This window comes from Pantherophis guttatus, chromosome 6 (genome assembly GCF_059756535.1).
Source record: "Pantherophis guttatus breed Tessera chromosome 6, ASM5975653v1, whole genome shotgun sequence".
Taxonomy (NCBI): domain Eukaryota; kingdom Metazoa; phylum Chordata; class Lepidosauria; order Squamata; family Colubridae; genus Pantherophis; species Pantherophis guttatus.
Window position 1 is genome coordinate 41,615,788 of NC_142068.1, and position 25,545 is coordinate 41,641,332.

The following is a 25,545-nucleotide window of genomic DNA, read 5'->3' on the forward strand; positions in this document are numbered from 1 at the left end:
TGGGCAACTAATATTACAGGTAGTTCTCAACATACAACAGTTCATTTAGTGATCAAAGTTACAACAGTACTGAAAAAAGTGACGACCATTTTTCACTTATGATCGTTGCAGCATCTCCAGGGTCATGTGATTTACATTTGGATGTTCGACAACTGATTCATATTTATGATGGTTGCAGTGTCCGGGGGTCATGAGACCATCTTTTGTGAACTTCTGACAAGCCAAGTCAATGGGGAAGCCAGATTCACTTCACAACCGTGTTACTAATTTAACAACTACAGCAATTCACTTAAATGTGGCAAGAAAAGTCATAAAATGGGTCAAAACTCACTTAACAAATTTTTCGCATAGCAACATAAATTCTGGCCTCAATTGTGGTCATAGGTTGAGGACTACCTGTACTTTCCAAAGCAATGGAAAGCAGCCATAATTATGGTTTGTTACTTTACAAATAGTTGTGATTAGGCTTTGAAAACCGTATATAACGGGCCCACAATTATTTTTTATAGCATAATTCCATGATAAGATGTTTGTTAAAAGAAAGCTTCCTTTATGTGGCATGAGAATGCTTGTTTTTCTATGCCTCAGCTCTAAAGTGAGTAGCCTAACATTGTGCACAATCTTAACATTTAGCCTAAAAAGCTTGACAGTAATGAAGGAATTAAGATTGTTATTGTGAAACAGAAAATCATTAATCTTGCTATTCCTCACCCATATTACATACATTGCAGCATATAATAGTTGAAAAAACAGAAAAGGCAATGAAAGTCACATCAATTATATCTTTTTTACTAGATGTTTATTTCCATTTTAGTTAACCTATCTTAAAATTCCAACACATATCCAACACATACAAGAATACAAATAAATAGTCTCATACAACATTTTAATTTTTAAATAAAGAATAATTCCCACCTAGGGCTTTTACAATGGATTTGTTACAAATCAAACAGAATTTTCCATTTTTCAGCATCACTAAGATCCAGTTATATGAAAATATAAACTCAGGAACATACTATGAGTAAGCACACTCCTTTCACTGCCTGCAAAATACAGTCGTAGATTCCAGACAAATGCCCCAACAGAAGTATACAATAAAACTTCAAAAATAAAGCTCAAAAAGCATGCTTTTTGCTTATAATCAAAGGGCGAGTCCAAATTGTATTTTGATTGGAGTAGATCAGTTAAAATTAATGGGACAAATCAGCTACAACTACAATTGCATTACTTATAAGCAGTATAAGTTTGAATCCAATCAGCATTGAAACCATAGACAACCTGGCATTCTTTGGAAAATTGCAATATATGTATATTTCTTTTTCATGTCACATAGGTCATAGTCATCAAAAAACTCAGCATCGGTCTACTTAAAAATACTCTGCCAGATTCCTGCCTGCCTCCTTATTATTTTTCTCCTTGGAAGGAAAACTTCAAGAAAGAAAGCTTCAAGTAAAAGCTTCTATTATACTTCTGGATAACTCCCATCTCTAGAAACGGAGCTTAGCCAAGAGGATATTTTGAACCTTTGCCTTTAAATGGGTACAAGTCAATTGTATAACCGGATGGTGTTTTATGCACATGAACCATAACAGCGGTCTGGCATCATAGCAACTGCTGATGAAGAATTTCCCATACCATTTTTTTTCGATAATAAGGCATGTGAAACTGCAAGAAAGAAACTCTGTTAATATAGTTGATACTTCCATTTAGCAAGCATGCTGTCCATTTTATTTTTACTTTCCTTAATAACTAATGTTCTCTCAGCAACTGACAAAGTGTACATGCATATAAAAGCCAAAATAAAATAAACATTAAAAATGAGAATCACTAGCCCAGGATATAGAATACAAAAGACAGAAAATAACTATTTGACATAAAACCAGTAACCATCCAAGTCTATAATTTGTTGTGGCTAAATTGTTAAGTATCTAGAAGAAGAGAAATTATTTGCCTAACTGTTGGAATATGGGCACTAAGCAAGGCTCCTTTGGAGAGTGCATTCACAGAAGGCATCACCCAGCTTAGAAAGCGCTCCCTGATGTTCATTCACCCTAGGTCAGTGATGGCTAACCTTTTTCCAATCGCGTGCCAAAAGCATGGGGAGCGTGGGGGGGCCCGCACACATGCCCACATCCATAATTCTATGCACCCCACACATGCATGTGTGACATCCCACCCCCACGCTCCCCCCACTTTTGGCACACGGTGGGCCCGGTAGGCCTGTTTTTTGCTCTTCCCAGACTCCAGAGCCTCTCTAGGAGGCTGGGGAGGGCGAAAACTGCCTTCCCCACCCCCCCCTGAGGCCGGAAATGGCCGGTTTGCTAACTTCCGGTGGGAAGAGAGGCTCTGGAGCCTAGGGAAAACAAAAAATGGGCCTTCCCCACCTCCCCAGGCCCTCCGGAGGCAGGAAACAGCCTGTTTCCCTACTTCCAGGGAAAATCATATGCATGTTGGAACTGAGCTCGCGTGCCCACTAATATGGCTCCACATGCCACCTGTGGCACATATGCCATAGGTTCACCTATGGCAGTCATTTAGATTTTGGCCTCAAGTTAATATCTAAACATAGAAGCCATATTTGCATAGGGCTGGAAAAAGACTGGAAGCCAGTGCAACTATTAAGGTACTGGCATCTCATGATTGTATCAATCAATACTGGTTCAAAAAAGGTCCCTCCATTCTAGCCTCTGAAGATCCCAAACTTTTCAGGAGGTACCCTTACATACAACACATTACAATAATCCAACTAGAAAATGGGTTTGTTTCCTCTATACAGATATGGCTGCAACTGGTATATTAACCAAAGCCGATAACTCAAGCTTCTAATCACTGAGGCAACTTGTGCCTTCAATGATAACAGAATCCAGGAATAATCCAAGTTGCACATTTGAATTTTGGAGGAAATTTAATTTCTCCCACTGCCAGAACAGATTAACCACTACTCAACTAGGTGAAGTTAAATTAAGCTTTAGTTTTTAGCCCTCATCTAACCTGTTAACTTGCTCAATAGAGGTCACTTACTGCCCTCTCAGATTAAATAAAACAGATATCATCTACATACCAATAACATGATCAGTGGCATAGTGTTTAGTAGGTACTTGCCAATATGAACACATTACATTTGTGCTCTGAGACCTTCACTGGCTTCCAATTCTTGCATGCAATTCAAAGTGCTCATTTTACCTTTAGAGCGGGGGTCTGCAACCTTAAACACTCAAAGAGCCATTTGGACCCATTTCCCACAGTAAAGAAAACAATGGGAGTCACAAAGTACTTCCTGTGCCTGTCTATTTCTTGAGCAGCCACAAAACTAGCATATGTAGTTGAATTAAATGTTCTGTTTTCTTCTGAAATTTTTCTTTTCTTGGATTTTCCATGGTTGGCCGACCAGGGGTTGAAAAGCTCAATAAATCGCGTGCCAGCGGGTGTTACATATTGGCAGTGGCGACGCATATTTTGAGTAACGGAGCCGCAGCAGAGGGGTGAAAGAGCCACATGCGGCTCCAGAGCCGCAGGTTGCTGACCCCTGCTTTAGAGCCTTACAAAGTTTGGTACTGAAGTCTCTCAAGGGCATTCTCCACTCAATTTCAGCTTGCTGACTGCAAAGCTCCCAAGCAAATCTATTAGTGGTCCCTCTTCTCTGAGAGAGTAGGAGGCCACTGTTTTTATGTGGTGGTGCTGAATGCTATGGAATAGCCTGCTGTCTGAAATCTGATCAGTTTCCACTTTGTTAGGCTTCTAGGAATTATTAAAAACAGCACTTTTTAAGACTTAAAGATGTAGCCTACTATTTTTACTGCTTTTTAATTGCCTGTTTTATAATTTTATTCATGTTTTAATTACTCTTGTTATGTAAAATCATTGACACTATACACATTTTATTAAGATTTAAGTCAGTAAAAGTTCCATGATTGCAACAGATTTAAAAAAAAACTAATAGCTGATTCAGGATATTATGTTCACTGGTATCAAACACAGTGAAATCCAAACGAGCCAATTGAGTGGTATTTGCCATCTCCTTCTTACATAAGGGAAGCCAAAATAGTTTCTGCCTAAAATCTAATCCAAATATGACTCCAGACAATCAGTTTCATCTAAAAATTCTTGAAAGTAATTAACAATTCCAAGTTACACATCTTATTCAATGGGATAATAATAATCAGCCTACTGTTTCCACCACAGAACTAATAACAAATAAATACCTGTCTCAAGAGATAGAGCAGCACGAAAACTGTTTCCTAAAGTATTTCAACTCACCTGTGTAAATGCAATGGGTTTATCCCTAGAGACAAACTCTGCAAATTTGCAAGTAAACATTCCACAGTCACTGCCATTTAATTGCTGCGGAATTTCCTAAGATTGAGAAAAGGGAATATACAGGAAAGCCTATTAACTTTTTCTTGTTTTATTTAAATTACAGATCACTGAAACCTAAGAGGTTATAATACAGCAATTCTATAACAGATCATTAACTAAACAGGCATCTAAATTGATTGCTCAATTTCAGAAAATTTAAATAACAATTTGTACTTTAAGGAACAGGAAATTCCTAAAGATGCACAATCTAAGATATGCTTATTTATTCATTCAAATTTTAAAGGCTACCTACATCATGAAAAAGTAACTTTGGGAGTCATACCATAAACTTTAAAAACAATTAATATATAAAAACAATTATTATTAAAAAGATGAAAAACCCAAGTCTAAAAGAGAATAACAGTTGTTAATATCCATGAAATCACATCAATATCTCATTGGTCTCCTGGGATCTCCGGGCCTGATGGCATAACCAGATTTTGAGGGACTTTTGGAAAATCAACAGGGATAGAGCCAGCTCATTTCAGGGGGAGGGGAATTTCCATAAAGCAAGTGGCACTCACCAAATGCAGCTCCCATACAGGACCCATAAGCATGCCTCTTCTGCTGAATCTGGTGGGATATTCAGGGAGAGACAGTCCCTCAGATAACCCAACCCATGCTCTGTAGGGCTTTAAAAGTCAAAACCAGCACCTTTAATTGGACCCAGAAACAAATTGGTAACTAATGCAGCCCATGAAGCAGAGGTGTAACTTGTATTGCTCTAGAGATACACATAACCGCCCCGCACTGCTGCATTTTGCACCAGCTGAAGTTTCCGGATACTCTCAAAGGTAGCCCCATGAAGAGGGCATTACAGTAATCCAATTGAGAGGTGGACTAGCGCATGAGTGATCATGAGCAGAGCCTCCGATCTTGGAACTGGTGTAAGTAGCACACAATAAAAAGTTATGCAAAGGCTTTCTGTCAGGTCCGAAAAACCTGAAAGTTCAGATTAACTGATTTTTTTGCTAAAAGCCTATCTAAGGAATCTTCTCAACAATCAGCACCTGGTTAGAGTTCGATAAGGAGCAATGGTATTTGAGCGGGGTTAGTTCACTTGTGGTTATGTAACAACTCTAAGCTGATCCCTCTTTTAATTCCTCCCCCTGGCTCTGCCAGTCCTTCTCCTACACTTTTTGTTCCCATGACTGACACCTGCTCTTCAAGCATGATTCCCGAATCCAGGAAGACTATGAGATTATACATGGGATCTCTTTGGGACAATGCAATCCCATCCAGCAGCAAAAATAGAATAAACCTGGAACTGGCAAGTCCCCAAATCCCAAGCCACTCAGTCTTTCCAGAGTTCAGCTGAAGTCTGTTTTCCCCATCCAGACTCTCATAGCCTCTAGGCAACGAGATAAAATGTGCACAGCAACACTTAATTTGCCAGAGGCTGAGATGAATAATTGGGAATCCTCAGGGTACTAATGACACCTCACCCCATGGTGACAGATAAGCTCACCCAGCAACTTCCTATAGATGTTGATGGACAGAGCATCAAACCCTGCAACACCCAACATAGTATGAGCCAAAGGAGGCAACTCTCCCCTCCCCCCGCATCACCAATGACTGGAATATCACTTGATGTTTTAGAAACTTTCACCTAATAAAAGACATTTTATTTTTAATAAAGCATAGGTTTATGCTGGAGATTCAGGAACTACACAAATATCCGTTTAAATAGGACTTCACGGCATCTATATTTGCACTTAAATCAGGTCTAGATATAATAATTCTAGTTAAGTATCTATGATTGAGTAAATCAGACCTGAGCACCTTCTCTTACCCAACACATCCTCCCATACCTCTGAAGTGCTTTAATTATGTGTTGCTTTTTAAACCACAGACCCATTTTATGTGCAATAAGGAAGCTGTGGTTTGAAGAAGCCACAACTGAAGTACTGAAATCAGTATAGAAGGGAAATTGGGTGTGTGTGAAGACTAAAATATTTATTCCTAAATTAATACTTGAATCTTGCTGAAATGACCATTTTAAAAGTTTAGATGCACAGTAGAAATGGGGGGAAAAAGAAGTTGCACATACATGAGGCTTCATACTGTAAAGTGTCCAAGATGAAACATTAATATCCAGGTTTTTCTTTGCTTTACTTTCCTCTTGCAGATATTGTCTGTTCAATAAAATCATAACAAACAGTGATAACATTTTCCCCAAGAATTAAGATCATCACTCTTCAGAGGAAATAAAGTTTTGCATGGTATATTTTTAATACAAAAAATGTGAAAAAAATATCCACCCAAAGTTTACAGCAGTCAACAGAAGTAATGGTTCATTTTACCAATCTAATAAAAAAGTAAAAATGGATATTTTTTGTACTACTAGATATCTACTTACAACAATCTCATGCAGATCCTGATGCCATTTTGTCCCATTGAATCAAAATATTTGATAGTTTTTCTCCTCAAATCTATAACCTACAACAAAGTGAAGATTTTAGTAGAATCAGGCAGGCAACCATCACATTATATCCTCATCACCCAAAGAATTTCAGAAAAGCCAAAATGTATTTACCACTAATGCCCAATGTAGTCTGATATGAATAGGCACCAAGATTATGTCATGCTGGAATAAATCAACTTCTTTGGTCCATCTTTTTACTGCATTATAACCCATAGAATTTAGCTTGGAATAGAAGAAAGTACTGAAAGCATAAAGTACTGGAAATCTTTGCATTTTATTTCTCTCAACCAGAAGATTCATATAGAAATTAATGACCTATAATCAAAGAGAAGAGACAAGATAAGAGGAGGAAATACAGACATACATAAACATACATCTACTATTTCAAATGTACTAATAAAATGCAATTAATTATCAGGGCTATTTTTATAGATATTCCCACAAAGCCTTTATTGGAATATTTCTATTCTTGAAAAATAGCCTTGAGAATTGCTTTTTATTAGTACACTTGAAATAGTGTACAGGCAGTCCTCATTTAATGACTGCCTTGTATAGCGATCATTTGCAATTATACAATGAGAAAAAGTAACCTTGTGACCAATCCTCACATTTATGACCTTTACAGGCCTGTAAAGAAAAATTGAAGTAAATTCAGAAGCAAAGCTGTGGTTCCACATTAACAACTTAATGACCAAGTTGCTGATCTCGCTTGTGGTCGCTAAATTAGAACTTCCTGTAAAACATACAAAGGGCTCAGGAAGTTACAATTCAATAAGGCAAAAAAGGGAATTAATCCAGTCCACAGGCCAGTTCCAGTTCCCACCTGCTCTGAATAAGGTGATGAAACAAGCTTAAAAAACAATCACATTTTCCTTATTTAGGAAGAAGATGCACACTGGACAAACTGTCATGAAGCAGATGAAGTGGCACTGTGCTGCCTTTCCATCTCTCTCTTATGAGGGAAATTAAAAGCAGAAAGGGACTGAGATGACCTCACTCAATATTTTGCAAGCCAGATGTACTGGTCTGTGAAGCAATTTAGGCCTCTAGATCAGAAGCTTTCCAACCCTGTGATAGAGCACTACAGTTATTTCTACAACAAAGGACTAATGAAACTTTAGCTACTAATGAGTAAAATTATTTTACCACATCATTGAGCCACTGCTGGTTTCTTAGTGTTTGAATGTCTCTTCGCGTAATATTCAGCTTGAAGGCGCTAGTCAAAATTTCATCATCTTGACCATAGCTCAGAGCATTTGCTATCTCTTTTTCCATATCCTGGAAGAACATTTTATACTATGAAGATCATAAACAGTTAATATTAAAACTAAACTTAGTCATTTTGAAGAAGTGAAGCGAGGGTAGAAACAACATATTCAGGTTGTTTTATCTTGTAAAGAAAAAAGTGAACACAAATATCTTATTTCTAGCATACTTTATTCTGAAAATAACAGTTTTGGTATAATCTAATTTGAATGACTATTCCTTGACATAAATTACATTCCTATACTGGGGACAATAAAAACAGAACATATCTGGAGCTAATTTCAAGTAAACTTAGTCCTTTAATGCCTACCTTTGTAAACTCAGGGAAGCACTCTGTAGCCTTTTCCAAACTCAGATACTTTTCTCTTATTTCAACCAGAGAACGTCTTCTGCGTGACGATTCTTTCTGGACCAGGCTTAATCTAAGTGATACTTCTTCTGATAGATCATTTCCCATCAAAGGCTGCATGGACCTCTGTAAATAAAATGGAAAAAAGAAACTGCCAAATCAAAGTCTGTAATTGAATTGTTCATGGAAAGGAGTCCTTCAAAAGACAAAAGAATCCCATCAAAAGCTTCTTTATAAAACAACAAACTAGGAAATCCCTTTCCAATCAGACTGGCAGAAAAAAGGATCATTCAGTTGACAAACTGTATCTTTTTCCCGCAGTGAACTCTTTTGGCTTATAAACTACAGTAAACTTTTTAAAAGGAAGGGGAGAAGTAACGAGTTTATGGTTCTCTGAGATTGAGACATGGGATAAAAAAGAAGGGTTGAATCTTTCCCTGCGCCATGAGGTTGACTTTCAAGGAAGAAAAAATGTTGAAGGGTTTACTCTTTCTTTTTCTCACTCTTGGAATATGCCTGGCTACCTGACAAATAGTAAAATGCTCAGGTTAGGGGCTTGCAATTGCTTCTTTAGCACTGCAGTCAACAGCATGGAAGGTTTTAGCAGAGTTGAACATAGGAAACTACCTCAAAACAGACTGTTCACCAAGTCCAACATTACCTATTCCAACAGTAAAGTTCTAGGATCTTAGTCATGATCGTCCACATCATATCTGAACTGATGTGGAACTGGAATTCATCAGGGACTGAACTTAAATCTTATACCTGCAAATAATGAAATTCATGTCACTGAGCTATTTATTTCTTTTTCTCCCCCTCCCCTTGGCAACATACATTTTAAACCACTAATTTCCTAGAAGGGTTCCTGACTGTACAATTCCAGCTGGTTTGGAAGGAAATCTTAAATAATACATTGATAGATCCATTACAAAAAAATCTGAACAATTTCAGCAAGTCATTAAAAAAATACAACCATCATTCTGGTTTGTACTCTACATTATACATTTAACAATGCTAATTATCCATGTCCAGATAAGATAATTTCATTTTAATCAATATACTTCTACATGTAAAACAGGAAAACACTCTATTAGTGTAGTGTATATTACAATACTAACCTGTTGATTGGAGATAAAACAACTTGGCATCTAACAATTTTACTAGTCAGAACTAAAAAAGTTCTCAGACTCCAAGATGTTCCTTAGAAATAAACACATACCTGCTATAACATTATGCCAAGTATTTAAATCTTAATATATTAAGATTGGACAAATGGTTCAAGAAGGTAGAATTCACAAACGTTACTCAAATGTGGCTAAGAGATTTTAAACAATAATCCCTCCCTCCCTCCCTGAGATTATCCCAACCCATCTTTGAGGTAATGAGTGTGCTACAGGCCCCCTCTATGAAACATTATGATCTTGCAGGACTGGGAAAATGTGTGACATCTCTATCACAGACCCTGCCATTCCCTCAAAGATATGGACAGTGTGCTCAGTGCACACCTGAGGTGTGGGAAGGGTTTTAAGATCTGGGGTTTGTGGAAGCCCTATGGTAGTTTTTTGTTGTTATGGTTGTTTTATCCTGAGTTGTCCTTATGTTTTAAGTGGCCCAGAATCTGTTCAAGTAGGTGACTGTAACAATTTAAAGACATTTTAAAAAATGGAACTCTACCATTATAGGGTATAATAACAAAATCTTAAAAGCTTAACAGAGATTCTCTCTCTCTCTCTTTTCTCTTATACTAAATAGAATCAAGCTAGGGCAATCTTGAATTCTTTCCTTGTTCCATCCCCTCTATTTGGGCTAATATTTAGATAACGGTAATTGAATTCCGCCTTCAAGGCCATCTCCACACAATTCTACACAACAAATTGTTTTTCTTTATACTTAAACCAGGATCCTTGAGGGGTGGGGGGAGGGACTTTAGGACTTTCTTCAAACTAGTAACTTTATTTTGGAAATCTTTTATCTCGTCCCATTATACCGCAGACCACTGGCATCTTGGAATTTGTCTAAGGTACTGGATTTTGAGGAGATTTTTACTTAAATTCTCAGTAGTTTCATTGTGATTTGAGACCTTTGTAATTTGTCTTTCTCAAAATTAATGTTTGCATTTTAATATTTAAATAGGAAGGATTCTTCATATTTTTAAATGAGTTGATTTTTTAAATCTCTGATGACATTGTTCTATTTCCCAAGGAGGGAGAAAAGTGCTTGTTTTTTGTATATTTAACACAGCATGGGGTGTGATAGCCCTCTCCTTCTGATACATCAGGGATAGGGACTAGGATACCAGAGAAGGCTACTTTAGAAGGTAATAGCAACAGGATTTATCAAGTCACTATCCTAAAGCAGAAGATAGGCCAGGCTGAGAAAACCCCGAGACATTCTAACAAAGGAGATTTGAGACTGCAAGCTTTCTATTCTATGTGCTCATTATTAAAAATTGTTAGGAAAATGATTGAAAAGGAAAAATTAAGATTCTGAAATGTAAGAAAAATAATACTTGGTTGAAAATTTTCAGAAGACTAGCCTGAATGGTATTTGAAAATTAATGATGGCATTCTAAGCAGTATCATTGTAATGTATTTCATTTCTTGTAATTATTTTAATGACATGTTGGCTACAAATTTAATTGAATTTTAAAGTAATTATTAATAAAATTTAAAAGAAAAAAAGAAAAGTATCACAATAAAGAGTGCATCTCACCTCTTTTTTCTGTTCGAATACCTTTTCATGTTCTGTTGTCCTTTTTGCTATTGTTATTGATCTGACAGAAACATGGAGACAAAGAGGTTACTGGGAGTATTACAAAAGTAGAAAGAAACACTTTCATTATCAGAAAGAATTTTACAAGCATTTTATATCTGCTAAGCTAATGCAGTCCTTCAGAATAATCCTATAAATGTTGATTATAGTGGAATACAAAGAATGAAGTGGAATACAAAGAATGAAGAACTAAATTATACATTGTTCAGTGGCTCATCCTTTCACACAAAAATGTTATTGCTGAAGTATTAGAAAATCACTACAACCATATAAAAAAGGATCTAGAAGTAAAAGTTTGGTTCAATATTTAAAATCTGTAAACATGTTAAGTAGTACAGAGATGAGAGAAAGCCTGTTAGCATGTTAGAATTATCTATGATTCTGCAACACTAGGCTCTATAAGAGATGAGACCTTCATCTAGACAAGGGGTGTCAAACTCGATTTCATTGAGGGCCACATCAGGGTTGTTTGATCTGGGGGGGCTGGGTGTGTGTGGCCAGGGTGGGGCCAGCTCGACATCACTTATGTTGGAGGCACCTATGGTGGCTTGAGCACTCTGCAAGTGAAAACAGGCTCCCGAGCTTTGTTTTTGGCTGTGACGGCATCCTGCAACCCTCTGCCAGCGAAAACGGAGTTCAGGAGGGCCACTATGGCTCTCGCAAACTCAGTTTTTGGCTGCGACGGTCTCCTACAACCCTTTGCCAGCAAAACCGGAGCTTGGGAGGTCCACCTATGGCCCTCGCAAGCTCCATTTTCGGCTGCAGCAGCCTCCTGCAACCCTCTGCCAGTGAAAATGGAGCTCAGGTTTCGCTGGCAGAGGCACTGAGGGCCTTTGCCAGCAGTGTTTTCAGGGCAGTCCCGCGGGCCAGATCTATGCACCCTGAATGACAGATCCAGCCCCTGGGCCTTGAGTTTCACACCCCTGATCTAGACTATCTATATTTTTAACCAGAAGTGATTCTGATTAAAAACCAAAACACAATACAATGTCATGATCTACTGAACACACTCTGCCAATATTCATATTCTTTGAGTCTGCTCTTCATGACACAGTTTATGGAAGTGAATGATGTCTTGATCCAGAGAGACTTGCAGAACTTGAAAAATAGTTATCAATGCTCATCAGAATAGGAGGCTTACAAAATTGCCATCAATGGTCAGACATTAAAATGTAAAAATGAAGAAAATGCACACTGTGACTAATTCCCAGTAATAGTTGTCCAACAAAGTTCACCACAACAGCAAGGCATATAATATTCCAAAAGGCTATAAAGAATTCAGGGTAACAGCAAAGGATCTACAGGCCATTCCTCTATAGCCTAATGCAGCAGTCATAAAAAGTAATCCCAAATGTGCTTTTTAAAGAGGCAAATGGACTTGTGGTTTTTCTTTGAAAAACAAAAGTAATGTTTACAGGAAGGTATCAAGGAGGAAATCACTACTATCAGAAAGCACATCCCTGCCCATCTTAAGTTTGAAAAGGAGTTTTGCAACAAAAAATTGATTCTGCAATGTGGTCAGATCAGTTGAAAGTAGAAGTTTTATGCATTAAAGAGAAATATCGCATTAGGAAAGAATCAAATCTTGCATTCCAAAAAAAGAACTTAATTCCAGCTCTGGAGCATAGCAGTGGAAATGGTATGGTTTGCAGCTGCTTTGCAGCTTCAGGATCCAGAGACCTTGCTCTCATTGAGGGAACAATGGATTCATTGAGGGAACAATATAATTTACTAGCCAATTCTACTGGAGGATGTCAGGGTATCTGCCTGTGAGTTGAATTTTAAATGAATTGGGCTCAAGCCACACAACAATGATCCTAAACAGAGCAAGTACATTTATAATAGAAGGGCTAAAGTAGAAAAATTCTGTATTTTGAAATGGATGAAACAAAGCCCTGGACTTAATCCAACAGAACCTCATGGCATAATCAGAAGCAAAGAGTTCATACAAGAGAGCCCAAAGATATCAATAGGTTAAAGCAATTATGTAAGAAAGATTAAGCCAAAATAAATATTTGCATGCTCATGTGCAGGTCTGATTATCAGGGACCGAAAATGGTAGGTGGAACCAATGCTATTAAAGAAAGTGCCATCAGTTATTTAATCTAAAACTTTATATACTTTTTTCTAATAAAGATAATGTGTTCACTAAAGTTGTAACACAGAACATTGTTTTTGTGCTTTTTGTTTAAGGTAAAGCTCAGATCTCAATGTTAAGTCACAGTACTAAGGATACCTCTAGAGTTTAAAAACATCAAATTACTGTGTTTTTCACTGGAAAAGTTCCAGAACAGCATTATTAAATGAAATGTTTAAAAATTATACTACATCCACTATATTTTCAAAATATAGAAAAATATGAAGGAGCTTTTCATTTTAATTTGTCTCTTTAAATTTTATGTTTTGTAAGTCTGTACTAAAGTTAATATGTAACATCCAATTTCAAATTTGCTTCACTCTGAACCAGTATATCTCTATCTATAGCACAAATGCTCATGGCTCATGGCACAGACAGATGCCAAAAGATGATATATAGAATAAATGCTCACAGTAGCACATAACTATTTAGATATGAGTGCTTTGTTCTTCCGCTAAACGAATGCTAAACGAAACCTGATGAAAATATTTCCTAGGTTCTAACCTTCTCTTAAAACCACAAATTATAAACCAATGAACTTTCACTTACCTGCTCATATCATTTTTAGAGCCCAAGTGACCAAAGTTTTTGATTCCTTAAAGAAAGGATATAATAAAAGTAACTCAGTTGCCCTCCCTACACATTGGTGATATTTAAAGGAGCATTGGTTGTCTCACACATTTTACAGATGTATTCTTTCATTTCTTAGTAATTAGCCTAGAAAAGAAAGCTTTTTAAAGAAGAATTCAGTTATTGATGCAAACCAGTGTTGAAATGCTACCGGTTTGCACCGGTTCAGGTGAACCGGAAGTGATAAACAGGCACTGCAACCAGTCATAAGTCCAAACCTGTGGCCAAGTGCCCACATCATGATCATATGACCGCAGGGTGCTAGCATGGCTACAATTCCAAGGACCATTCATAACCACCATTCATCAGCACCGCCATAATTGAATGAATGATTGTAGGTTGAGAACTACCTGTTTTGTCATTAACAGTCCTTTTTTAAAAAAATTAAAGGAATAAGAAAAAATCAGATGAAGCACAAACCTGCTTAGAGTCAAAAGTGATGTCTACAAGCAGCAATATAAGAATCATCTTGCTTACTTCAAATAAAAATTAATATACTTCCTTTCTTATTCCTTCGCAAAGAAAAAGTAATAAACTTCAACGCTAGTCCCTTACAGTACTAGCATCAACCAAGACTGCAGGCCAGATTCAAAGTGAAAAAGAAACCCTAAAGGAGGCAATGTCAGACCACATGTATTTTTACTAGGAAAACTGCACGTTTGTGTCTATGAAGTTATTGGGAATTGAGCTTGACTTGAAGGAAATATTACTTTTTTAGAAAGTTTATATGATGCTTGATACTATTATAATGCAGTAAGGTTAGGCAATGTTTTGATTTGATTTGATTTGATTTGGAAAAGGTATTGGAATACATGAAAGTAGCTCCCTCTCAGCAACTATTCAATCTTGAAAAAATGCAACTCTTTTAATGAGTTGCAGAAAGATTTGGATCCACACGCATGCTTTCCAAAACACCTCTTCCAAACTGAATCTGCCTTGTGATTAAGTTAAGAGGGATAGTTAAGATGACAGAAGTTTAGATGTAGAAATGGAAAATGTAGAGATGGAATACATCAGTATTTAAGCTGTATTTAGTAATATTTAAGCTGCTGATTATGGGTTTAAATCCTCACTAAATGGCTGGGCAAGACCCTGGCTTTCAACCCCACCTTCTTCATTTGGAAACAATTGTGTGAAAAAAATTAAAGAATTGCATTGCCAGTTCTTGCAGAAAAGATAGCATTAAAAATCTAACAAATAAGTTAATTTAGATAAGGTATTGAGATCATGTGGACTAGGTAATTAATGTTATCTCGATTACCGTATTTTTCGGTCTATAAAACATACTTCCCCCCACTCCAAAAAAAGTGGATGGAAATGTCTGTGCATCTTATACAGTGAATGTTGCCGAAGCCCCGCCCACCCGCCGGCCCCCACCCGCCGGCCTCTGCCTCCCAGCAATTTACCTCCTTGAAGCAAACAGCAAACAGCCTGGTCAGTTTCAGCACAGCCTGATTTAGCACAAGCAGCTGATTGGTGGTTGGATCAGCCTCCTGGAATACTGCCTATCAGCTATTCTAGGCTGTAGAGATTGTCACCACCCGTTGCCACTGTTGCCGCCCATCGCTGCTGCCGCCCATCGCCACCGCCGTACGCCCCATTTTTGGCCACGCATCCCATTTTTGGCCTCCGTGCACCCCATTTTCAGCCTCCACACGTCCTGTTTTTGGCCCATTCCAGGAGGCGGGGATAGGCGGCGGCAGTGATGGGCAGCAACTGGCAGTGGTGATCCCTGCAGCCTGGAACACCTGATAGGCGTTATTCTGGGAGGCCAATCCAACCGCCAATCAGTTGCTTGTGCTAAATCAGGCTGTGCTGAAGCTGATCAGGCTGTTTGCTGTTTGCTGCAAGGAGGTAAATTACTGGGAGGCAGAGACAGATTTCCCCCCCCCCTTGTTTTCCTCCCCAAAAGCTAGGTGCGTCTTATTACTTTGGAGTGGCTTATAATCTGAAAAATACGTAAATAGTTTATCTTAATCCACTGGACAGATAACTTTAAGATAATAACTCATCTTAATCTACTCAAATATAGCAATGAAAGTAAATGCTTATTCTAAGGCTTCTGAGAGAAGTTTAAGAGGGAAAATACTGTAGAAGGGTTAAAGATACAAAAACTGGAGATAATTTTTATAAACTAACAAGGGCAAGTGACAGACCCTGAATTACAACATTTCAAATGTTTACCAGTATAAAATGTAACGACAAGGTTTTAAATAAAAATACTGGTAACTAAAGTACAAAGGTGAATATGCCACTCACCTTGCAATTATATTTTGGCCAGAGTATACATTATCAGGTGTTTTTATTATACTTTAATCTCTTTTTTCACTTATAGTAACTATACATTTTTAGAAAGATTCCAATCCTTCCTTTAATATCCCACTTAAACTGTAACTTATTTCGCTGCATTTTTTCACTATTATTACTTACCATTTCTTGGCATTTCAGATGAAGGGATGAGATCAAACTTTAAGGATCCAGTGGCATAATCTTGGACACTTTATTCAATGCATTTGAAAGAACAAAATAAGTAATGTTTTGTTAAGGAAAAAAGTTTTGACAGTAAAGCATGGCATTGAATTTAATCTACATTTTACATATTGTATATCAACTTATTTAATACTGGAATTTAATCATTAATAGGGTTATATGGTAGATATTCCATAGATTTGAAAGATAAAAACCTTTATATAGCTAACAAAGAATATTTCACATTTTAACAGGTTAATATCACATGTAATAATTGCAAACAAGTCTGAATTTATAACAGCTTTACATTTAGCTTAGAAAGACATATCTGCACTTCAGATGTCACTTCTAGAAACAGGTTAAATATGATCCTGACTTGTTTTTCCACATGTATGAAGGGAGAAGTGAAATGGTAAAACGGGACCCCTAGTGGACATTCTAATTCATTAACTCATGATTTAAGTTTAGAGTGGAATATGAATGCAACCAATAGTACTGCATCATATACTTTAGGATGGTATTTCTAATTCACAATATCTAGCCTGCAAAATTCCAATTGCTTTTCCAGTTTATTTCATTGCCTCACTTTAAATATTATTTTTCTGCAAGAACTTACTCATGGTATTTTGCTACTGCACCAGAAGAGTGAATTTTAAGACTCTTTTCTTTTTCTTGCTTGAGTAGTTCTTTGTATTTCTCTTGTTCCAGTCTTTGAACTCCCTAGGATAAAACAAGTATTACAATTATTTATGTTTAAGAGCATAATAAACTTAATACTTAAAATTCATGTTTTAAGTGTGCCCTTTGGTACTATGCTTGAGATTTCATTCTGTAAAACAGGAGAAATCATTTTATCCACTTCCTACCCACCAATGTCTATGCAGGAACCAGACAACTGGATTGCTAGACCCTCCAGCCTCAAGCTGATGTTTTTGAATGTAGGTCTCCCTGTGCAAGACATGATTGTGGATGGGAAGGCAAGCCAGCATGTTTTTCTGACGTTTAGTCAGATGAATGAGATTCCTTCAGCAAAATTCTGTACTTGGCATCAGTCCCAACTCTAGGCAGAGGAGTTGGCATGTATCTGAAGACCTTTGGCATTGTGATACACACTCTTCTGCAGGTTTAGCAGATGTGATGTTAGGATTGTGAGGCAGGGCCAAAGAGGCAGACTGAGGTTGCTACTGTTCTACTGCTTCTCCAACTACATGACAGTATGTCTTTGCAAGCTGTTTGATTTTATTGTAGGGAGCGCTTATGGATTCTGTCAGACTATTATACTGGCAACTTTAATCTCGTCCTGGATTTGAAGAAAGCTCAAAACCTTTTGACAGTCGCAACCACTATGTCATCACTGGCCAGCCTACTTTTCTAGCTACCTATTAGATCCGGCCTTTTTCCTGCAGCAGATGAGATAAGGTTGGACTTTCTAGTGATCTTTACTTTCTCTCCTAACTAGAGCCATCAGACTCAGCAAGGAGGAAAGACTTGTTCAGATGGTTCACTTCAGAAGCCTTATGGATCTGCAGTGGTTTCAGATGCTATTTGGGGTTTTCCTAGATATCTGGAGGACATATATGTTGAGTCCTGTTTTAATCTATTGGAACACAGAGGCAACCAGGCCATCAGGCAGGATTATCTCTAAACAGCCTCTCTCCAGCCACTGATCCTATGCAGGTCCTTGGTTTTCCAAAGAGCTCTAGGAAATTAAGCAGGCAAAGAGATATCTGGACTGATGTTAATGGAAAATGAGAAATGGAAATAGATATGGGTATGATGTCAAATTCAAGCCTGTGCTGAGCCGATAAAGGCATTGGGGCTGAATTACTTTTGCTCTTTTATTGAATCTGCAGAATATCAGTCAACTGCACTAATTAGAATGTCCTGGGCCCTTTAAAGGGAAGGATGGGCGTACCTGCATTAGTGTGTTTGTGCACATATGTATACAAAAAAGCACACATGTAAAAGATGAAATTGGATATTTCCTTAAATAAGCATCCTAGTATTAATACTGCCAACATAATTATTCACTATTAGGCATGAACAGAATGTCAGCAGCTTCTCTTAAAGACCCAAACAACTGAGTCACTTGGAACATACACCACACTCCATCAGTTACAAAAATGCATGACCCAAAATCACACTTACAAAAGTGAGAGGCTAAAGACAACAAAAACAAAGTACAACGTACTTTGTCATGGTAAGAAATATTAGTTTGTTTGGACATGAGGTGGAAGTGTCTTGACTTCAATCAAAATTCTACATAGGATAAGTATTACATATATTCTTCCAATTCTTATGCTGAACATAGAAACTATAAGTCTTAATATAGCTCAATTTAACATACATTCTGCCTGAAACTTTCACCTCACTGAATCAAGCACCATATTCAAATATTTTGTAGTAATGTATCTGCTATAAAAGATTATTTAAAATACAAGTTTATATATCTGTGGACTTGCCTCTTCCACAGTATAATGAGGTTTCCTTAGATACCTTCCAGTCTCTAAAGCAGAAGCTTCTAATGAATGTCTGCGAGTAATATGTCTCCATGGCCGCAAATCCTCTTGAAGCACATTATGACTTTTCTTATTACTGTTTTTGAAACTAAAGTCATCTCTGGTAGAAGAAATAATATAAAAATTAAATACACTGCGAAATTTGCATGTCTATTTGGATAACAACATGTCATTTTGAAAAGGCATATATTTGAGGATTGCTAAAGAAGAATTATTCTTATTTATATTATTTCAATCACAAAAATTCAAGCTACTGTTATTTTGGACATAAAAAATGTCAGAGAAAGCATAATTAATTACAGACCATCTTTCACACATTTCATTTTTCTAAGTTCACATAATGCTTCATGGCCAAATGTATAGAGTTAATGTTGAACTTTATGCAATTTAGAAACAATTTTTCTGTAGTATTTTACCTACATCCATAAATGAAAACTCCTTGTAAGGCAGGTTTATGTCTCATATACAATGCCCAACAAAGCATATACATTAATTCTCCTTGCATTCTAAATTGAGGATGAGGATAAAGCCACATTGGTCACTTAATGGTTAAGGCACCAGGCTAGAAAGCAGGATATTGTGAGTCTAAGTCCTGCCTTAGCCATGAAAGCAAGCGGGGGTCTTTGGGCTAATCACTCTCTCAACCCAAACCACCCCACAGAGTTGTTGCTCTCTGTGTGTGTGTGTGTGTGTGTGTGTGTGTGTGTGTGTAGTGTGTGTTTGTGAGTGTATGGGTATATATGTTTATTCTAATAATAATAATAATAATAATAATAATAATAATAATAATGGTAGGATGGATATATATATCCCACCTTTATTATTTTTTACAAGCAACATAAGGTGGTTAATATATTCAATACATCTGTGTGCATGTGTGCGCGCGTATAAACAAAACACTGCATCTTGACAAATGGCTATCTAATATCTTAAAAACCTCCCAAAATGGAGCACCCACAATTTCTAAAGGTGCCATTTCACTGAATAATTGTTTTTATTGACAGGAAATTTGTCTTTAATTCTAGGTTGATTCTCTCTTTATTAAGCTTCCATCCATTACTCCTTGTCTTGCCCTCAGATGCTTTGGAGAATTGGTTTAACCCCTCCTCTCTGTGACAGCCCCTAATTATTATTACTAATAATACTATTATTACTAATTATTTATGTTAGAGCAGACAGAGAAAAAACTCCAAAGGGGAGTACTATAATGGCCATGTGTTCTTAGAATTTCATTCTCTGTTGGTCACCAGAGAAAATTAAAGGTTTTACCTCATATAAGTCACAGGAATATGAGAGTCAGATGCTACATCTGGATGAATACAGGTACCGTAACTTGCTTTTTTATCTATGGGAAAGATAGTAAGATTCATCACAGCTAATTCCATAGACAACACTCATCATTTTTATCTTATATGGCTCTACTCCAAAGAATTATTCAAGTCTGTCATATCAAAGACATAGCAAAACTCATTGTCATAGGCAGATGTATTGGCTACGAATGGCTATATGATGCAATCCACTGAGTCTGCCAACAATTGACTTATAAGGAAACTCCAGCATTCTAGAACACTTTTCCTCAACTGATCTAAACACAAACAATACAAGAGATACATACTACAGCATGGAAGAACAAGAAAAGCTCAATATATACGAAGCACATATGGGAAGGAAGTGGTAAAAGAAATGCCCATAACTACTTAAGAACGTTCAGTGTAGACCCAATACCTATAAGCAATGGTCTACCATGAATAAGAGTAAATTACATCTTAGCACAAGTAAAATCAATAGCACAATCTAATTTAAAGAAATTATAACATGAGCTTAATCAAAATCAACATCAATATTTTTTCAATTTATAATTTGCCATATGAGAGTTAAGTACTTCACCAAAAACAAAAATAATTATACTATTGCAAAGGAAAATGAATACACCCATTAGAATAACTGGATCTGAAATATAGCCACTGTATCTATTGACTTACCAAAGTTACACATCTGCATCTCACAGTTAGGTTGCATCTGCTTGTCAGCCAAGGCATCAGAAGCATTTGAAAGAAACTTGAAAATATTTGCATTAGTATTACTTCAGTTATGTCAAATAAACAAAGCCCTCAGCCACAAAATCTAGGTGGTATTAAACTATATAGGTGCCATTTATAGGGCCATCAAGGACTTTTCCCTTTAAGATCCACTAATTCATTCCCTAGAAGAATAACATACTTGCTTTACCTAAAAATGTAGACCAGTACTCTCTGAGCTGCCATCAAAAAGCTCTAAAAGAGCCTGGCATTACATATGGAAGAATGTTGCTTTCCTGTTCATCTCTTAACAATGAAAGCTTTTTCCCACTCACTAGCATTTATTTCTCCTGCATTCATTCAGCAGCTCTATAGCTAGTCTTAAGGACCAGCAAGAAGAGTACTTGTTTGCTTTGTCTTTTTCTGAAGAAGCAGGAGGAAACTAAAGAAAATATCCTTGCTCAGTTTGCTTTGCTGCTTGTGAAATAAGGCAGAGGTAGTTAACACAGTAATGGTAAGACTAAGGACACAAGGCTGACATCAATTTCCAAATACAAAGTTCACTTGGTGACTTTGGGCCTCTGTTTCTCAGCCCAACTGGAGAAAATATATATGTTAGCTTGAATAGCTTCCAACTTCTGGAAATGATATATTCCATTCTTTCTCTATTTAATTTAATCATGTTACTATTCCAGAAGACAAAATATCACAAACCCAAGGATTTAATTTGCAAACAAAATACTTGCACTTTATTTTTATCTTTTCAAAAGGCACACAAACCTCTTTTGTAGTTTCAGCATATTGATCTCCAACTTTAAGATATTTAGCTGTTAAGTGGGATGGTAGCTTAATCAGACTGACAATTCCTTGAGTTAGTATACCAAAAATATCTGGAAAAAGTTAAAAGCATTAAGATTATAGTCAGTAATGCTGACCTTCAAAGCAAAACAACATCATATTTATAAATGAAAGGACTCTTGAGTTCATTTGATTCAACTCTGGCAAATGTAAAAATAACATCTGGAATAAAATTCATGGAACATGAATTTTGTTCCAAATGTTATTCTCGCATTTGCCAAAATTCATGCGATAGGTCTAGCAATATCTGCAGCAAACTTTGAGACTTGAAAAACACACATAGGGTGATGTCATTGACTTGTCTTATTGTAACACTGGAAGGATGTATCTGCTATGACAGCATTTAGCACTTTCCTGTTTATAAACATTGTATTGGCTTAAGAGACATATTTATTAAAATACATTCCCTTCCTGTTCTTTTATTCTAACATTCTACAATCTATTGAAAGTACAAAGGTTTAGGGGAAAGTTTTTGTTTTCTATTAGTAGACATCAGTCAAGGTGTATCTTGGTTCAAATATAATATTCATTTTATTTATTCATTCATGGTACATATAGAACACCAGATTCCCAAAATGATCCAAAACAGTGAAGTGATTATTATCTTTTTTTATTAGATCCACCTCACTTGCAGTTATACAAAAGAAATCCTAACTGTGGAAATCTTAAAAAATTCACTATAAAATTAAATCATGAGCAATGGATGCTGCTGCTGATTGTTAAAAATCCTTCAGTAAAATTTGGAAAAGCAGATATTTTGCCTGTTTTAGAACAGGCTTTTCTTTTCCTTCTCCTCATTTTTCTTGAAATACTTCTGCTTGCACCAATCTTACACTTCCAATCTGGTGTTCAGTGGGTGCCTTTTTTATTATATTGCTTTACAGTAATTCAATACTTTAATTCCCTTCTTCCATTTCCATATACCAGATAAAACATCCTCCCCATATGGACATTATTTTTAATAAATTTGCTTTTTGTTCTAATTAAATTATGCATCAATTTCCTATGATTGTATAGCAATGTTTCTTACAGGCAGCAAAGGAGACTTCTATTACTTATAGCTTTAGATATTAATAAATTAGTTGTTTCGAGTTCAAAACTGGTTACGTATTTCCAAAAGCATTGAAACAGCATTGTTCTAAACTTGAAACATTTCTAAGATGATTTCTTAGTACTAAAACAATGTTTCATGAGTTGAGTATTACTCCTTTTAATTCAAAACATTTTTCATAATTGTTAATTATCACAATTTGCTCTTGAAATATATGTTAAACCTCTGTGAACAAGGAAGAATAAAATCCTTTCAAATATTTATTAAGTTATATTTTAGTCATGAGAAACCACCACAGAAAGTAGACATTACCAAGTTTTTGTCTTTTTGCTTGCTCCTGATCAGGCTCTTCTACATAGGACTGACAACTAAGGAGGAAAAAAAATGTGTTTAATGAACAGTAATGCTGACTAGAGAAATGGTTCACACAACTATAAATTAAAGGCTCATATTATTTTTTAAAATTCTCTACATCAATAACTGGGACATTGTATGATCTGTGATATTCATAAAAAATAATTCATTAATACTCTATAGCAAAAAGAATTATTTGCATGTTTAAATCACATTAAAAATGACTTTTTCCAAAATATTTGCTGAGATCGGCAATTATAAAGTGATCCTGGGAGTTGAAATGCTCTAATCCAGGGGTGTCAAACTCACGTCGTCTCAGTGGTGTCACGTGACGTATTGGGACTTTTTTCCCCTTCACTAAACTGGGTGTGGCCAGCGCATGATACATCCGGCCTGCGGACCAGGAGCTTGACAGCCCTGCTCTAATCTGTCTCTCATTAATTTATTCGTTTAATTTTGATGCTGCCCATTTCCCTATAACTCTGGGCGGTTTACATATGAAACAAAAAGAAATATATATATAATATACTTCTCCGTATGGCTCCCTTCCTTTGGAATATTATCCCCGCAGAGATTAGGCTGGGCCTCACTTTGACACTCTTTTGCAATGCCCTGAAAACCTGGTTTTGCCAATAAGCCTGGGGAACCCAGAATGAGATGGAGCCCATCAAGCCCATTTGATTGACTGTCACCAAGGGGGTTGGGAGTTATGTCATTATTCTTTTAATATTGGGATTTTTTATTATTTGTAAGCCACCCAGAGTCACTGAGAGTCATATAAATCCTCTAAACAAATAAACAAAGAAACATTATAATATTAAAACTTGCCGATTAAAATTTTAAAAGCTATATAAAATCCAAAATTAAGGGACGACGGAGAAAGAAGTCCTCTTACCCCTGTTAACTACCTCCAGTGTTGAGCACCCCAAGCCAAGTTTTAATACCCTTCCAGGAGGCCAAAATGATGGGAGCAATTCTCCGAGGGGGGGGGATGGGATGCTCCACAGGGATGAGGCCATCCTGCATCCACATAAACATAATGTCTTACCCTCCTCCGCCCCCACAACCTCATCCCAATTTAAATCTTACCTCGGTTCAATAATTCTATGCATTTGATGAAGTGAGCTGCAGCTTATAAACATGTACACCTTTTAATAAAATTTTGTTAGCTGGAAAAAATGCTACCAGACCCTCTGTTTGGGGGGGACCTCATCGTCCAGCCACAATTTTCCTATTCTGTGAATCCATTCCCAGAAGGAGGAATCAATAAGGATCTAAGAGCCCACTTTGGTCTAGTGGTTACAGCCATCAGGCTAGAAACCAGGAGACTGGCAGGTGTCAAAGCCCGCCTCAGGCATCAAAGCCAGATGGGTGACTTTGGAAGGGGGAAAGGAACATTTAGGTATTTTCCCCACCTTGAATTATTCAATACAATTAACAAAGGAGGGATAAAAATGAATAATTGCAAAAAAAAAAAAAAAGGATATATGAAGGAAAAGCGAACGTTAGCCGAGAGAAAGGGAAGACCCAGGAAGTCAAGGCTGAAGGGAGGTGATGTGACGCCCACTTTAACCCTAGCTGGGGCTACCATGCGGGCGTTCACATCCTTCCCCGCATCCGTTGAGTCTCTCTCGACTCACGCCGAATTTTCGGGGAGGCATCACGGAAGTATTTTGCCTTCACCTCCTCTTTCCGGGAAGCTGTCCGATTGCCCAGACTAGCCTGCAGCAGCAGCAGCCCCGAGAAGGTGGATGCCGTGCTCCTCTCACCTGCGATACCGTCTCTTCCGCGGTCGAGGTAAAGGAGGCTCCGCATCCCGCTGACAAGAGGAAGGCGAGGATACCCAAGAACGCAGAGTCTCACAGAACCACTTGTACATAGGCCCCAGCCGCCACGGCCAGGCCGGAAATACGTCACAGACGTCGCGTGCTAAAATAATGAAAGCCCTTCCCTCATCACCGAGATGAAGAGAGGCCCTTTTTTTTTTTTTTTTTTTTTTGAAACGTTCCCCTCCCTCGCTCGGTCCCGCGCAGTCGGAGGTAGCTTCGGCCCACGGCTGGCCTCGTTCTGGCAGTTCGGACGGAGCTTCGTTTCGGTTTACTTCGCCGACATCAGGCAGGCAGGCACCCTCAACGTGACTTCCTAGACTCAAACCAAACGCATTTATGGTTCAATATAATTCGTCCTGCCTTTTTATGATTTGTGAGTCTATGTGCATTAAGCTATTATTTGAAATGTCACGATTAAACCATGGTTTAACGCAGGGGTCTCCAACCCTTGGCCACTTTAAGACTTGTGGACTTCAACTCCCAGAATTCCTCAGCCAGCTTTGCTGGCTGAG

The 25,545-nt window shown here is 37.3% G+C and overlaps 1 protein-coding gene across 12 annotated transcripts; it reads right to left on the reverse strand.

Moving 5' to 3' along the window:
- Positions 1–871: 871 nt before the first annotated feature.
- Positions 872–25,525, reverse strand: SENP2 (SUMO specific peptidase 2). 12 transcript variants are annotated; one of them, XR_015728461.1, is made up of 18 exons: positions 24,974–25,525; positions 23,163–23,218; positions 21,722–21,831; positions 20,906–20,981; positions 20,193–20,268; positions 18,867–19,023; positions 17,021–17,124; positions 16,366–16,433; positions 13,855–13,900; positions 11,109–11,169; positions 8,358–8,522; positions 7,928–8,059; positions 6,893–7,096; positions 6,716–6,795; positions 6,407–6,491; positions 4,881–4,929; positions 4,258–4,353; positions 872–1,665 (listed from the first exon to the last, which is right to left on the reverse strand). XR_015728461.1 is itself a non-coding variant. In XM_087872147.1 (17 exons), the coding sequence occupies exons 1-17, from the start codon at positions 25,081–25,083 to the stop codon at positions 1,603–1,605; spliced, it is 1,689 nt and encodes a 562-aa protein (XP_087728273.1). In that variant the 5' UTR covers positions 25,084–25,525; the 3' UTR covers positions 872–1,602. The 12 variants fall into 12 exon arrangements, 9 of the variants coding, with proteins under 9 accessions (XP_087728273.1, XP_060538823.2, XP_087728276.1 ...); XR_015728462.1 differs by having other exon boundaries at positions 4,881–5,010; XR_015728463.1 differs by lacking the exon at positions 24,974–25,525 and adding an exon at positions 24,294–24,971 and having other exon boundaries at positions 4,881–5,010.
- Between the last annotated feature and the right edge of the window lie 20 nt (positions 25,526–25,545).